Genomic DNA, 15,368 nt, shown 5'->3' with positions numbered 1-15,368 from the left:
ATGACGGAAAAGCCAAGGATCAAGCATCACAGGCAGCCAGCCATGGAACGCCACAGTCTTCGGGGAGAAAGCATCCCTTGCTGATGCCTCAAACCCATGAGCCAATGAATTCCTGTTGTGTAAGCCAACTCAAATTGCATGCCATTTGTTCTAGCAGCCAAGAAACTTAAACACCATGTCTCTCTATATTTCCCAACCTACACTGGTTTGTTCCTTCATTATTTTATTCAATGGATACTTATTGAGTGCCTACCATGTGCCAGGCACTGTTCTAAAAGAGTGGCCAGTGAGGAAGGAGGAAAATTAGGAGAGTGTAGCATCCTGGAAACCAAGTGAAGAAAGTTTCAAGGTGAAGATGATCAACTATGTCAAATGCTGCCAACGGGTCAAGTAAGATGAGGTCTGAGACTCGACTGTTGATATAACAGTGTGGACATCATCAGTGAGTTCAGCAGTTTTGCTAAAGTGGCTGGGCAAAAAAAAAAAAAAAGCTGATTGGGGATGTTTCAGAAATGCATTGGAGGAGAGGGGAAGAACCAAAAGAAAGCTGGTATGAGTATTTCTTTCAAGAAGTTTTGCTGTAAAGGGAAGTAAATAAATATGTGGTGTTTTATTTTACTATGCAAGAGAATTTTATTTGCATGCTGTCATATGTCTATATTTTCTGGCAAAGCTTCTGGGTTTCCTGTTTTGAGTAGAAGTGTGATGTCTCTGGACAGTAATTCTGGTATGAATTTTTTTTTTTTTACAATCTCCTCCATCATCGTGAGACATTCATTGCATTTGGTGAATACATCTCTGAGCACCGCTGCACCTCATGGTCAATGGTCCACATCATAGCCCACACTCTCCCATGTTCCATCCAGTGGACCATGGGAGGACACGGTATGAATTTTTGAAGCCCATCGTCAACAGAATTTTTGAAGCCCACTGTCCTGAGGCCTTCCCTCTCTTGAGGCAGAGAGGTCTTCCCAATGGTGTCAAAGGCTAATTTTTCAGTAACCTCAAAATCTTATGGCTGATTCACATCTGGTGCCCCCACATCCACAGCTGACCACATCCATCACCGCAGCCACATGAGTCACAACAAACCCTCCTGTGGTAATAACTCTTCCTTCCACCCTGGCTTCCACCAATGACATCCATACACACACATGCACTTGCAGGCTCCCACAGGAGAATGTGAAGGAGACAAAGGACCTGCTTTCCCAAAGCACAGTGGAGTGAAGTGACACTGATCCTTAAGGACATATTGAAGCAGCAGCCACAGCAGGCCTAGCCACATCCCACCCCCACTCCCCACCAGGGCCCTCCCACAGAACATGACCACCCTATGCAGTCATGCCCAAACCGAAGAACATTGCACAGGAAGACACATCATTTCTCATAGAGCTCTATTGTGGCATATAATAATAGGTACTCTATATAAATTAAATTAAAAATAAAGCTCCAGCAGGTTGCACAAGGTTGGCTGTTAATAAATATATCTCTGGGTAATTGTGCCCCAAGACCAGCTCACGACCACTCTCCCTCATCCAGAGAATTATACAAAAATAAATACAGGCTCAGGGCAGGGGGGGGGGACCCGGGGTGGGGGGGCATGCCCATTTCCATTTTGAAAGTTCTCCTCACTCACACCATCCATCTGTCCCCGGTTTCTCTCCACTGGTATCACCATGGGAGACTGATTGGATGACTGGAGAGCTCAGGGATGAGAAGGCCTCTCTCCAGGCAAGCATTCTCCAAAGCAAAGGGTCAAGGTCCCCTCAATGTATGGGGCCAACATCTCTTCTCAACCCTCTGGGGGTAGTGTAAAGGCTGCCCCCTCCCCAGACCCCAGAGAGGGGGAAGCCTGTTATTGCCAATCCCACCAGCAACCCCTACGAGAACCAGGCCAGAGAGAGGCACAATGCAAGCACCAGAATGGACATACCATTGTTCAGAGCCACAGGGACCACCACCAGCCCAGCCAGGACCCCCAGAGTTTGGGTCAAGGGCCCCCGTAGCTGGGGAGGCAAAACACACACACATTCGGTAGGGGTCGCTATAGCAGGAGATCTCTTTGGGGGCGCAAGACTTGGGCCTGAACCCTCTTCCTCCTGGGAACTTACACAGGGACTAGCCAGGCTGGAGCAAGAGACTTCAGTCCCCCACGGACCGGGTTCCCGTCTCTGCATAAAGACTGGAGCAACTGGCTCCTTGCCAGAAATTGGAACCAAGCTGCCTGTCTCCTCAGTGGTGAATTCCAGCAGGGCTTCCGTCATGGGCTCCCCTGGGGAGCAGGTCACCCCAGCTATCTCCTTATTTCTATGCAAAGAGGAAGTGTCCTGGCCCATCCCATTCCCTGAATCCCCAACGAACTGACCCTGAGAATTCAGAGTCACAGGGTTGTCACATCCCGACCCCTCTGCCCAAGGGAGCCACACATCTCCCATAGTGGCTACCACAGAATGGGCCCCAGGGAGGATTTCCGGAGGTGATTCCTTGGGGCTGTCCCCTTCTGGGCTGGAGAGCATAACAGGGAGACCTTCTTCATCCTCCCCCTCCTCGTCAGGGTCCTCAATGTCCTTGATGAGCTCCACACCACGCCCCAGCCGGGCATAGTGCAGCGTGATCTCCTCAGCCAGGGCACTGTTCAGGGCTCGCTCAGGGCCAGGCCACTTCAAGATCAGGTCGCGGTCCGTGAGTATGCCCAGGGGATGGCTGGGGGACATCCCCCCATCTGATGGGCCCTCCCCACCCACTCCTGTCCCACCTGCAGCAACAGCGGCCCGCAGGCGGCTTAGGTGGGACAGGTAGAGCTGCTCCAGCTCCTGGTCAATGGTGTCCTCGCTAAGCAACTCCTCCAAACTATTCACAACCTCCAGACTCCCATGGGGCTCATCCATAACAGCCCGCACCATGGGGTCCTTTCGGCCCCCTCCATTTTCACTTGCTACCTCCCATGTGGCCTCCACCTGTTGCTGGCTAGGTTCCAGAAGAGGCCCAGCTGCCCCCTCACTTGCATCGGGGCCCGAAGCCTGGTCCCTGGGGGAGCTGCCCAGGCCACAGAGAGAGGAGGAGGGGAGAATCCTGATGGCTGGTGCCTGGGGGACCTCTGTGAAAGCCACAGGCGGACTGCTTCTGGGGACGTCACCTTCCTCTGGGGGGTTGCCAGTCACTGTAACTTCGGAAACCTGGAGCCATGGGGGAAAGGGGAGGGAGAGGGTGGGGGAGGAAATGGAAAGGAATGAAGTAGAAGAAGGGATGGGACAAGCAGAGACAGTGAGAACTGGTGACAGCCCGCACCCAGCCCCACAAGAGTGTCCAGACAAAAACTCCATAAAGAACCCTCAATAATTCTCTAAACTAAAAAAGCTATGTCATCTATATTAGTGGAACAAAATTAGATTAAATAAAGAGGGGAATGGCTTACAGCAGGTGATAAGACTGAGGAATCCAATGAATATCAATATTGGGTGAATGGGCCCATTGGCAAATACCGTTGGCTTACCATAGATCCAGCCATATGAACTCACGAAGTATTTTCTTTTTTAAAAATTTATTTCAAAAAAAATTATTTCCCAGCTTTCTCTTTTGAAAAGACTTAGAAACAATGACCAATCTAGTGGGGATGCACATGCCTTATTTCCATTTGTAAATACTATTCTCCTCTAAAACAAAGTAGGGCTCCTTAAAGAAATAGCTGCATTTCCAGGCTTAAGGCAGGGAAAGTACAAGATGAGTCTGGGACATCTTGTCATACCACAATGTGAGGAAGTGCTCAAAGGATGACGGGAACATGTCAAAAGGACTCAGGAGCTAACCTAAATAAACTCCTGCTGGCCAGAGAGAGTTCAATTTAAGCACCAAAATAATAACAATAATAATAATAATAATAGATAATAGTGCAATGGATTGAAACCCATTAAATATGTTTAAAATCCAAGAGTTAATAATGACACACCAAAACCAAAAATCCTCAAATTGGTCACCTTGGGAGGAGTTCATGTTTTCTGAAAACTGGTAAATAAAAGGGAAAAAGTATAAAGTGTTTATATCACTTTTCCAGAACAAACTATACCTTAAGAGAGCGAAACAGTTGATGGGGAAAGTTTCTCTTTAGAGAAGAACTCCATGAAAAGGGAATAAGATAATTAAATGAATTAAATGAAGAGGAAATAACAATTAAAATATCTCCAATTTGCAACCTCCAATGATATAATGGATCTAGACAATAATCATCAAGGGCAGCTAAAACTATTAGGTGATAAGCTAATAGGGAACTTTATAATGGAGAGATCAGTCCAATACCATGAACCCATGGATCAATCTCAGTATCATCAAAAGAGATCCCAAATATCATGCAAATATCATGCACGCCTGATATGATGAAACAGGGAATCCATATCACCTGAAGTGATCAATCCTTCACCCCTCACTCCCCGTTTACATGAAATATAGGGGACAGAGAAACACAATAAATGTGGTTTCTACATGGATGCAATCAGCCAAATCCAGATTTCGGGAAACTCTGGAGAATGAATACCAAGGTTTTTTCAACAAATAAGTTGCAAGGAAAGAAAGGGGGTAAGAAGTAGACCAGCAGATTTTTAAAATCTAAAGAGACACATCAACAAAACGCAATGTGTAGGCCTTGTTTGGATTCTAAAACACTTAATGAAATAACTGAGGACATTTGAATACTGAACAAACATATGACAATTCTAAGGAATTACTGTTTGTTTTCTGAGGTATGACCATGGTTCTGCAGTTAGGCATTTTTTTTTTGTCTTTTGTTTTTGTTTTTGGTTATGCATTTTTAAAAGTGTTCTCAATTTTTAGAGATACAAACTGAACAAGTTATGGATGAAAAGATGGCTGATTTATTTGAAAATAATTCTGTAGGGAATGGAAAGGGAATATAAATAAAGCAGTACAGATAAAGCAAGATTGGACACGTGTTGGTATTTGGTGAGGCTGGGTGATGAGTATATGGAGATTCATTATACTATTCTCTCTCCTTCTACGTAAGCTTGAAAATTTTTATAATAAAAAGTTAAAATATGTACACACATACACACACATATTAACATGTATCTCCAGAATCTGACTACTTGTCTCTACCTCCCCTGCCACTACTGTTCTCACTCCCCTGAACTACTGCAATGACCTCTTCCTCACTGTTCCCCCTGCTTCCACCTTTGCCCCTAAAGTCTATTCTCCACTCAGCAGCCAGAGGGATCCTGTAAAATCCTAAGTCGGCTCACGCCTCTCCTCTGCGCACAACTCTCCCATGGCATCCCCCTCAGTCAGAGTCAAAGTCCTCACCGCGGCCCACAAAGCCCCCACAATCTGTCCTCCATCACCTCTCTGATGCCATCCCCTCCCACTCCCCTCCTCACTCACTGCTCCAGCTGCACTGGCCCCCTCACTGGTCCTCACACCCACTCGTCATGGCCCCACCTACCTCAGGGCCTTTGCACTTGCCTGGGATGCTCTTCCCCAAGTTATTCACGTGGTTCACTCTGTCATCCTCTTCAGATATTCTTCTTATTTCACTTATCACTAAAGCCTTGGCTGCCCTATCTAAAGTCACAACATTCACTCACACACACACACACATTCCCTACCCTCTTTCCCTGTTTTGTTTCTAGAGTTTACCATCAACTAAAAAAACATGTTTTCTTTATATATATATATATATATATTAACTATAATTTTATGTCTCACCACACTCAAATGTAAGTCCCATGAAGATAGAATTGTTGTCACTACTGTCTTTCCAGTGTCTAGAAGAACAGTTGGCAAAGAACGAGCACTCAATAAATATTTGCTGAATTAATAAATGAAACATCTAGAAGTCCAGGTGAGTAACTGCATTCTACCACTCCCCTAGGGCTGTGATTGCTGTGACCTTTCTCTGACCTAGAGTGGACCCAGAGTGAATCAGTACCCCACCCTACCCACCCCCACCTTCCAGCCCAACCGTGGTCTTCCTGGGAGTCTCCTATACCGGGAGGTTGCAAGGACCTGCTTACCTGAAGTGTCATCTGGGGCCATGGACGGAGAGGGGTGGGGGCCACCAGGGGACCCACAGACTCCTGGACATCAGGATGATCTGCTGGAAAGAAGAGAAGGGCAGGGTTAGAGCAAAGCAGGCCTGACTACTTTGTTAAGGAAATTTGCTATTCTGGCCAACTGGCAGTGCTGCTCCTTCTGAAGCCTTCTGCAACAGTCGAAGGCAGAGGGTGCGTCTTCGGTTTTATCAAAAGAAAAAAAGGGACGGAAGAAAGAAATGGTAAAGATGAGCCAAAACTCCAACAGCTTGCCAACTGCTTACCCACAGCAGGGATATTCTCATCAGCATTCTTCATCCTCAGCTCGTCCTCGTTAGGCCTGTGGGGCAGAGGAGAGAGTGCGTGGATCTGATGCCCTGAGGGGCCAGTTCTGTCACCCCGTGGCACCTTCTGAGCCTCTGTGGTGGGCCCTGTCTTCACCTGACAGCTACTGTTTTCTCTCCTGCTATCTCTTTTTATCCTCCAATGATGAAAGTCCAACATACTCATTGTAGAAAATGTGCAAAATACAAGAGAGTATAAAGAAGCGGGGGTGGGGGAATGCATCAGCCAGAGGCAACCAGTGTGACCATTTTGGAAAATTTCATTCCACAAATTCTGTGCCTTTTCTAAATGTATTTCAATTTTAGAGACATAATTTCATAACTAGCTTTGTGTGCCTGACAATAAGAAACATCCTTACATAGTTTGATAAGCATTTTAAAAGACCACTTAATAATCCTACTTATAGGTTCACTGTAATGTAGGTGGTCGCTCCCTTCCTACTGAGCAGCTGGGTTGTTTCCTTCCTGCTCTCTCAAGTCCTGCTTCAGTGACAACAGTTTTATCAATATTCTCAACAGTGTTATCGACCTTCTGGGTCATTTATTTAGGGTTTATTCCTGGCTATGGAAGAAACCACCTCTTCTTAGGAAGAGCAAAGAGAGAAGGCTGTGGGACAGGAAGCAGCAGACAGAAGGAGGAAAAGTAAATGGAGAATGTTAAGGGGGATAGGAAAAAAGGAAGACACCCAGGGTCAGAGAGGCCTCAGCCCCTACCCCAGCTCCCCACTTCCATCAGCCTGACAAGTGACTGAACTGCCCTGGGCCTCACCCTCCTCACCTGGAAAATGGAGCACAAGGGAGCCAAGAGGTACACCTCAAGCACAGGGGAGTCAAGAGAAATGAGGCTGTAAAACTCCTAACCTCAGGGCCCAGCACACACAAGGCTGACTCGGTGGTAGATATTTATTGGTCTTGTTTCTTCCTCCACCAGGAGAGACAGGTCCCAAGGTCTGAGTAACACAAGCCAAGTGTATCTCAGCCATATCCTGCCAGGGCCAGGGCCATGGGCACCCAGTAGAAGCAATTATTCTCATTCTCAAAAATGACTATCAAATGTCTACATGTGGGAAGCGGATGTGGCTCAAGTGACAGGGCTTCCGCCTACCATATGGGAAGACCTAGGTTTGATCCCTGGGGCCTCCTGGTGAAAAAGAAGAAGAGAAAGCACACCTGTGTGGCGAGCCAGTGCCCACGAGGCAAGCCACTGCCCATGGGGCAAGCCAGTGCCCACACGGCAAGAGTGCCTGCGTGTGCTCCCATGGTGAGCCAGTGCCCACACAAGTGAGTCAAGCAGCAAGATGATGACGCAACAGAAGAGAGACTAAGGGGAGCTTCGAGGTGAAGTGCAGCAGAAACCAGGAACTGAGGTGGTGCAATTGATAGGGAAACTCTCTCCCCATCAGGGGTCTCCAGGATCAAATCCTGGTGAATCCTAGAGGAGGAAAAATGAGAAGACCAAAAAGAGAAACAGATACAGAAGATCACACAGCAAATGGATACAGACAGCAAAAACAGCAGGGTGGGGGGAGGGGGAAAGGGAAGGGGAGGGGGAGGGGGAGAGGGAGGGGGAAAGGGAAGGGGAGGGGGAGGGGGAATAAAATAAAAAAATAAATAAGTAAATCTTTTTTTTTTAATGTCTACAGGTTAAGGTGAATGAGGGAAGCATTAACTAAAACATGTTCGGAGACCTAAAATGACCTAAGGCAAATGCAAAGACCTTTTTCTTTCCTAAGAGTCAACATGGCAGTGCTGCCATTTCTGCAAAGTGTCAAAACTTGTTGAGAAGTCACAATCAATTACACCTTCACAGAAAGAGAATATCACCAGCAAACCCATATATACTACTTAACTACAGTGTTAGGCACTGTTTGAAGAGCGTTACACAAACTGATTTGGTCCTCACAACAACCTTATGCAATAGGTACTTTAAATCCTCTTAGGTAGGTAGTATTATTATCCCCATGTTGCAGATGGTGAAACTGAGGCAGAGTAAATGGTTAAAGATCATGCAGCCAGGATCCAAACCCAGGCCTTCTGGCTCCCAAGGCTGTGCCCTTAACCAACAAACTGCTGCTTAAAGGAGGCAGAGTGGGGTTTTACCCCATCGCATCGCTAATCCTTTCTAGAAGCAGATAGAGTAGGGCATCAATAGACAGGATCCCTCTCTCCTGTCATGCAAGAATTTCTTTGGCCCTGTCTTTCCCCATATATTCTTTCCCAATTCCCCTGCCTTCATGGGATATGCTGCCAGACACAGAAGTGGCTGCAAGAAGTGCTTTTGATTAGTATTCTAGGGGAAGACACTTGAACTATGTACATGGGTCTCGATTCCAGAAGCATTAGAGGGGATCGATCTGTCTTTCTCTGTGAACTAAGCTCAAACATGCCACCAGATGTATTTGAATCTGAATACTACAGGACCTGGAATGGCGGGGGTGGGGAGTGGGGGGGGCGGCGGTGGGCAGGTCTGATAGCCAAGCTGTCAACTCCTGCTCATCATGGAAGAGAAACGGAGGTTCAGACAAAGGGGCTTGGTCCTGTATCAGTCACTCAGTGGATCTAAACTCCAGGTCTTTGGATTTGGGACTCCACACAACTTCTGCTGGGCAGTGCTTACCGACTTCTTTTGCTGGTGTAGTCCACGACAGAAAACATCACCTTCCTCGGATCTTCTAAATCAAGTCTCTCTAAGAAGACCCACAAATGGTCAGGGAGCCAGCTCTCTATTCCCATGGACAGCACCAGGCAAGCCTTCCCCTGCCATCTGGCCCAGCCCTGACCTACACGCCAACCAGGCTTCTAAAAGCCCCTACAGTCATGAGAGTATGGGAGAGGGAAAAAAAGAGGGGAAACGCAAGCAGCAACCAACAGGGAAAAAGAACTCCACAATTCAGCCAGAGGAAGAAGAGCGAGAAGAAAAACAAACACAATATAAATCCTTCATCCCTCCAGAGCATCTCTTCCCCAGCTGAGGCGAGTGAAAGGAGGGGGAACATCCAAAATCAGGTCAAGTGATTCAGCCAATCCCAAGAGCCATGAAGTCAGAAGGAAACAGGTCACTTGCCCTACCTCTGAAGTCAGAGAAATGAAAGCAGGGCCCACAAAGATTTATCATCCACCCCCTCTAAGGTGGGCCCTCTTCACTGATAAACCAAGTCATTTGAAAACCTTCACATCTGTCCTTCAAGGCAACACCCTTCCCTTTTCACAAGGAGGGAATTGAGGCTTGAGGAACTGTCTCTCTCCACCCACTAACTGCATACCACATTGCTAACATCCAAAAAGTGTTCTGACATCCAAAAAGTGTTCCGACATCCAAAAAGTGTTCTGCTTCAAAGGCAGCACTTGATAGGTTAAAAATAAGTAAATAAAGCTCTCTGAACTGTCTTTTACAGTAAAACTTCTGGGGCAGGTATGACTTTAATCAAAATGAGGATAGCAAGAGAAAATCAAGTAAAAATGTATCCTGACTCACTGATCAGTAACAGAGAAGAGGTATTCTTAGAAAAATGGGGAGGTAGGAGATTAAGAACAAAACTGTGCCTACAGGTTGCCTACGAATTTTCAAGGAAACCTGATCTTTTGGTGCCAGCCCCACAAAAGCCAAGTGGCACCTCCTCCAGGGCAGTGGGCAGTCGGGGGCCAAGAGAAATCAGGACCCACAGTACACAGACACGGGGACATTTGGGACACATGTCCTCCTCCTCAGAGGATGCCCATGAGGATCAGTCAGGACGGGCTAACCATAGAAGGGGCCATCTCAAGTCTGCACACCAGTGTCCTGGGCATGAAAATTTCTCCTGCCGTCAGGAAACTTGATGGCTACTGACCTCAGACAGTCCCTGGGGAAGCCAGGCGGCAAGAGGAAAGAGGGCACTGTTGGCCCCAGCCCAGGACAGCTCAGACAGAACAGAAAGGTGAATCGCCAGAGATGAAGAGTGAACAAGCTGGAGAGGGCCGACAAGCCCCAAGGAGGAAAGCACGGCAGGTTTTTGGAGCAGTCACGTCACCGCCATCACCACCACTGCCGCCCCGGTCCTGGTAGCAACCCCGATGCTCATGTTTTCAAAGTACCTCACCAGTCCAAAGTGGGTCACAAAAAGAAACCCAGAAACTCAGCAAACCCCAGGTTCCTGGGCCATCAACCTGAAGAGTGGTGGTGACTCTCCAGGGGGACAGGTGGCTTCAAAAACCTGCCCCACCTTACTCAGGATGCCGGTTACCCTGAGCCATCTGCTTTCTGAAAGAACAGTGTGTGAAGGCGGCTGTGAAAGCCACCACCAAGTTATGTGGGGCACTGCTTTGCCTTCCCAACAACAGTCTGTGGGAGCCTCAACTCTATGACTTACGGACAACCCAGCAGGGTTGGGGGAGGACAGTTTACTGTGCTACAAGTTTCTTCTACAAGCAATGACTTAACAATTCCTTGGACCAGGTCCCAATGTAATACATTTTACATCATAACCCAACATGCCCACATGGGTAAATATATATCCATATATGACTAAAAAAGGTTATTCATGAAACAATACTCACCGTTACTACCTATACCTCTGATACTTCCTATCCTTTCAAATGTTTGCTGGAATCCAATAAATTGATCTCACAAAAAAATAATAAAGGGTCATTGCATGCCGTTTTAAATAACCCCAGCTCTGCCACTTACCAGCTGTGTGACTCTGGAACAAGCTACCCAACCTCTCTATGCCTCGGTTTCCTCATCTATAATGAAGGGATGACAGTAATACCTACCTTAGAGTTAAGAGGATTGAGTAAATATTTGAAATTTGCCTGAAAAGTGCTTAGCACACAATAACCTCTCCATTTTCCCACTGAGGGAAACTAAGGCTCTGAAAAAGAAAGCAACTTGCCCAGCACTGCCCAGCTGGTAAGACCTACCACCCAGCCTGGTACCACTGTTAAGAACTGGGGCACTAGAGGACCACCCAGGTTCAAATCCCAGCTCTGCTCAAATCCCAGCTCTGCTACTTTCTTAGTGGGTGAGCTTCACCCCCACATCCTTAACCATGATACCCTCAGTTTTCTGTGGAATAAAAGAGGACCACTCTCATTAAATCCTCACTCTCCAGACAACTGAAATGATCCCTGACCTGTTACGTTTCAACTTCCATTATTCTGGGTTTCCCCCCTAAGCCTGCCAACTTGAATGTCAAGTTGGGTCCCTATCTGTGCACTGATGGGTGCACCTAAAACATATCCAGGCTTTACTGTGCCCGAGGGACAGGCCTGGAGACACAACAGTGAGCCAACCCAACTATGAGCTTACGATTTAGTGTGGAGGAAGACATTAAAGAAAATACTCACACTCATTCTTTCAACAAACATTTATTGAGCACCTGCTAAATGCCAGGCACCGGGCACCAGGCCCCATGGGGAATACAGCGGCGAACCAAAGCAGACCACATCCCTACCCCTCACGGAGTTTACAGTCTAGCAGGGCAAAGAGATATTCATCCAATAATCCCCTCGTGAAGGTCTAACTACAGACTGAAGTCGGTGTCCTTTAAAAAGGAAAGAACACCCTAGGACAAGGAGCCATGGCCCAGACTGCAGGGTCAGGAAGGGCTTAAGGATGCCTAGAAGGAAAACAGGGAAGGGTCGGGGGCAGGGCCCGAGAGGTTGTTCAGGAACACCATGGGGGTGGGGAGGTGTGTGATGAATTCAATCTTAAACAAGGTGAGCTTGAGGCACATCTTCGGCACATGAGCCAAGCAGAGATACCAAGTTTGGATACAGAAGATTGAAGAAGTAGCAAGGAGGAAAAGAGGAGGGACAGAGAGGTTAAGAGGAAAAGCAATCGAGTGTGGTCTCAAAGATGGCAAGGGAAGAAAGTTGTTTCAGTGGGAGTGGTCAACCAGTTCAAGATGAAAACCAAAGACCGAGCTATTGAATTTGGCCGGTGCAGGAGGTTGAAAAGTACATTTGGATGAGGAAGTCAAGAAGGCAAGGGGCGGGGCGAGAGTGGTGAGGTGCTGGCCAGGAACAGGAGAGAACAAGGGGTCAAGGAAGTTTTTCAAGACAGTAGAGATGCTAGCATGTATAAAGGTCCACCGAGAGGATCCCGGTGAGGAAGACAGTTGAGAACATGCCAGGAAAGAATGGGTAAATGATTATGTCAGATTCTAGAGCAAGTGGCAGGAAATGGGAGGCAGAGCACAGGCAGGGGGACTGGACTGAGGGAGAAGGGACCCCCTCTTCACCTAAAACACAAGGGAGGGAAATCAGGTTTGTGAGCTTGAGGGCTGCGAGATGTGGGGATCTGTTCTTAAGACTTTTGTTTTTCTGAAGTGGGAGGTAATGAACAGTTGGAAGAGTCACATCAGAGAGAAGAGATCAGAAAAATACAGAAGGACAGCATGGAAAATGATTCTGAATTTGTTGCAAACGCGTCTGTTCTGCTGTTTGACATTGCTGACGGGACTTGTCTGCTAAGGTTATCGGTGCTATGGACAAAACTGGGGGGCAGGGGGTTGCCTGAGAAGGTTGGGATTTTGAGGCTTCCCTGAGGAAGTATTCTTAGAACAAAAGGATCAACATGAGAAGACTGCAAGGGGAAACAGTATGGGCGAAGGCCTTGAGACAGGAAGAAGCAAGACCCCTTGGAGTAACAGAAAGACCAGGGCGACAGGAGTTGAGAAGGCAGAGAAAGGTGTGAGGTGAGGCTAGAAGCAGGTGGAGGCCAGACTGGGGGACAAGGTGAGGGTAGGAGGTGCTTGAAGGCAAGGGCGAGGTCTTCTTGGTCTTTATTTTTAAGAGGAATAGGACACCTCCTAAGGGGTTTACACCAATGCAGGCCAGGAGCGCTCCTCCCACATGGAACCACACTCTGGGAGCTTCAGTTTGTTCATCCAAGAAAGGGGAATAAAAACTGTCTATCTTAATGCGGAATGTTGTCAGGACTCAGAGAGACTTGGAGTGAAAATACTCAGCAAAGTGCCTAACGAACAGCAGGCTCTCTGCCAGTTTTCTTACAACCAAGTCTTCCATACCCGCTCATTCCACCACAGCCCTTTGACCTTCAGACCAATCTGCATCTTTTTTTCCTCCTTGAACCTAGCACTGTGCCCAGCACACAGTAGGCCCTCAATAAATGCTTGTTGATGGATTATCTCTAAGCCTAAGACCCCTTCCCCATCTGGGTTATCTTAAAAGCCTGATAAAGCAATCCAGGGAAGGCAGCCATCTGTGCTTCTGAGCTGCTCCCTGATGGCAACCACGGAGTTTCTCCTGTGCCTCCACCTGGTGCAGCTGTGTCAACAGTGGGCCTGGAGCCAACATTTCCTGAACTGGAAGCCCTGGGGCTTCCCACAGGGAAAGGATATCTCCTGCAATCCTCCACCATCTCCCAAGAGGGTTGGGTCACTGGGGCGGGAGCGGGGAGAGAGCGGTCGGAAGGCTGTTCACCAACAGCGCTCCAAGTCACCAGCAGCACATAGGTTTTACAACAATAAGTTAAAATGTACTCGCCAAGAAAGCCACCACCTACAAAGAAAACCTTATCGTTGATCCTGCAGTGAGCACCAACCTCCCCTTTGCAAGAGCTAGATCAAAAGATAAGCTATCAAAAAACCATCTGCCCACTTAAAATAATATCACAAGTCATGTTAGGAACCACAGACCCAGGGCCAGATACCAAAACAATTGTCTGAACGGGCTGCTTCAATTTCTCCTTAAAACCACTCACGTATTTTAAAAGAAAAACACCCTCTCCACCCACCATAGCCCTGCTAGATTTTCTGTTTCCTTCCTTTCACATTCTTTAATAAAATTCTTTAATAACATGACCAAACTGTTATCCAAACTGTCGCAGCTTATAGACAGGGTTCCCGCGACAGCAGCTGGGATAACTTGGGAAAAGTGACAAAAATGAAGGCAACTGTGGGGTGCTGGAAACGCTCTGTATCTTGGTCTGGGTGGTGGTGACACAAGTGTATGCATATGTAAAAATCCACTGAGCTGTACACTTAAAAATAGGACACATCAATAAAGCAAGAAGACAAAAAGAAAGCATTGACATGCTGGGAACCCCAGGCATGAAATCCAGAATTTGCCCTGAATCCTACCAGGTCTTCAAGAGGCTCCATAGTAAAAATTTTCCTAGCATCTTCTCCCTGGTCCTGTCACCACTAGCTGAATGACCTTGAATGAGTTAGTTCACTTCTCTGAAATACCGGTTTCCTCCTCTATTAAATGGGAACAATTTTTACGTCTATACCACACAGCACACACAGCAGTACTCCAGAATGAACTTGAAGCTCTTGGCACAGAGATCAGTAAACGCTGGCTACCGTTATCTTTCACAGCTACCACCATACTTCCTTCAGTTAACTTGCCCCATGGTTGCTGCATCTCATCCAACCATTCAAAGTGACTATCTTTCCCCTTTAACAGATGAGGAAATGGAGGCTTACAAATAAAGAAACCGAAGCCAGGCCACACAGTTGGTGATAGGTAGAGCAGAATTTAGGAAGAGCATCCAGGAAACTGTACATGTGACTCCCTGAACATTAATACTGTCTAACATCTGCATGGCACCAAGCCAGGCTCAATTCTGAGTGCTCTCATTAATAATCTATGATGTAGGTATTATAATTAGCTCTACTTTACAGATGAGGGCCCTGAGGCACAGTGAAGTTAAATGACTTGTCCAAGGTCACAAAGCCAGTAAATGGCAGGACTGGGACTTGAACCCAGGCAATCTGATGCCAGAACCTACCTCCTTCGTGCTGTTAAGGAAAGACATGCTGCTTGCTCACTTTAGACTAAGCCTCAGGTTACAACAGGGTTCACAGGTTGGTAAGTGGGTGCTTGCCTGCTTGCTCACTTACCCAGGCACTATCTGCCTGCCAGCCCAGAGACCTTTCTGAACCACTCACAAAGTTCTTGCCAGAACCAACATAACAGAAGATCCACCAACATCTTACTGCAACCAGGGGCTTCTGATCAAGCATACATAAGGTGCAAA

The 15,368-nt window shown here is 47.2% G+C and overlaps 1 protein-coding gene across 3 annotated transcripts in view; it reads right to left on the bottom strand.

The window, feature by feature from the left end:
* Positions 1–1,377: 1,377 nt before the first annotated feature.
* The window catches only part of PPP1R3F (protein phosphatase 1 regulatory subunit 3F), a 16,624-nt gene continuing 2,633 nt past the window's right edge, over positions 1,378–15,368 (bottom strand). Inside the window, exons 2-4 of one of the 3 annotated variants that reach the window (XM_004465025.4) lie at positions 6,323–6,378; positions 6,021–6,103; positions 1,378–3,176 (exon numbers count right to left, since the gene is read on the bottom strand). In XM_004465025.4, coding sequence (XP_004465082.1) covers positions 1,881–3,176; positions 6,021–6,103; positions 6,323–6,356 — 1,413 coding nt within the window. In that variant the 5' untranslated portion in view covers positions 6,357–6,378 and the 3' untranslated portion in view covers positions 1,378–1,880. Of the gene's footprint in view, positions 3,177–6,020; positions 6,104–6,322; positions 6,708–15,368 lie in introns of those variants that run through there. The other 2 variants (XM_058291851.1, XM_023590704.3) reach the window with 2 other exon arrangements.

This window comes from Dasypus novemcinctus, chromosome X (assembly GCF_030445035.2).
Source record: "Dasypus novemcinctus isolate mDasNov1 chromosome X, mDasNov1.1.hap2, whole genome shotgun sequence".
In the NCBI taxonomy this organism is placed as follows: domain Eukaryota; kingdom Metazoa; phylum Chordata; class Mammalia; order Cingulata; family Dasypodidae; genus Dasypus; species Dasypus novemcinctus.
Note: the sequence above shows the minus strand (reverse complement) of the source record. Positions and strands in the feature narration are given on the sequence as shown.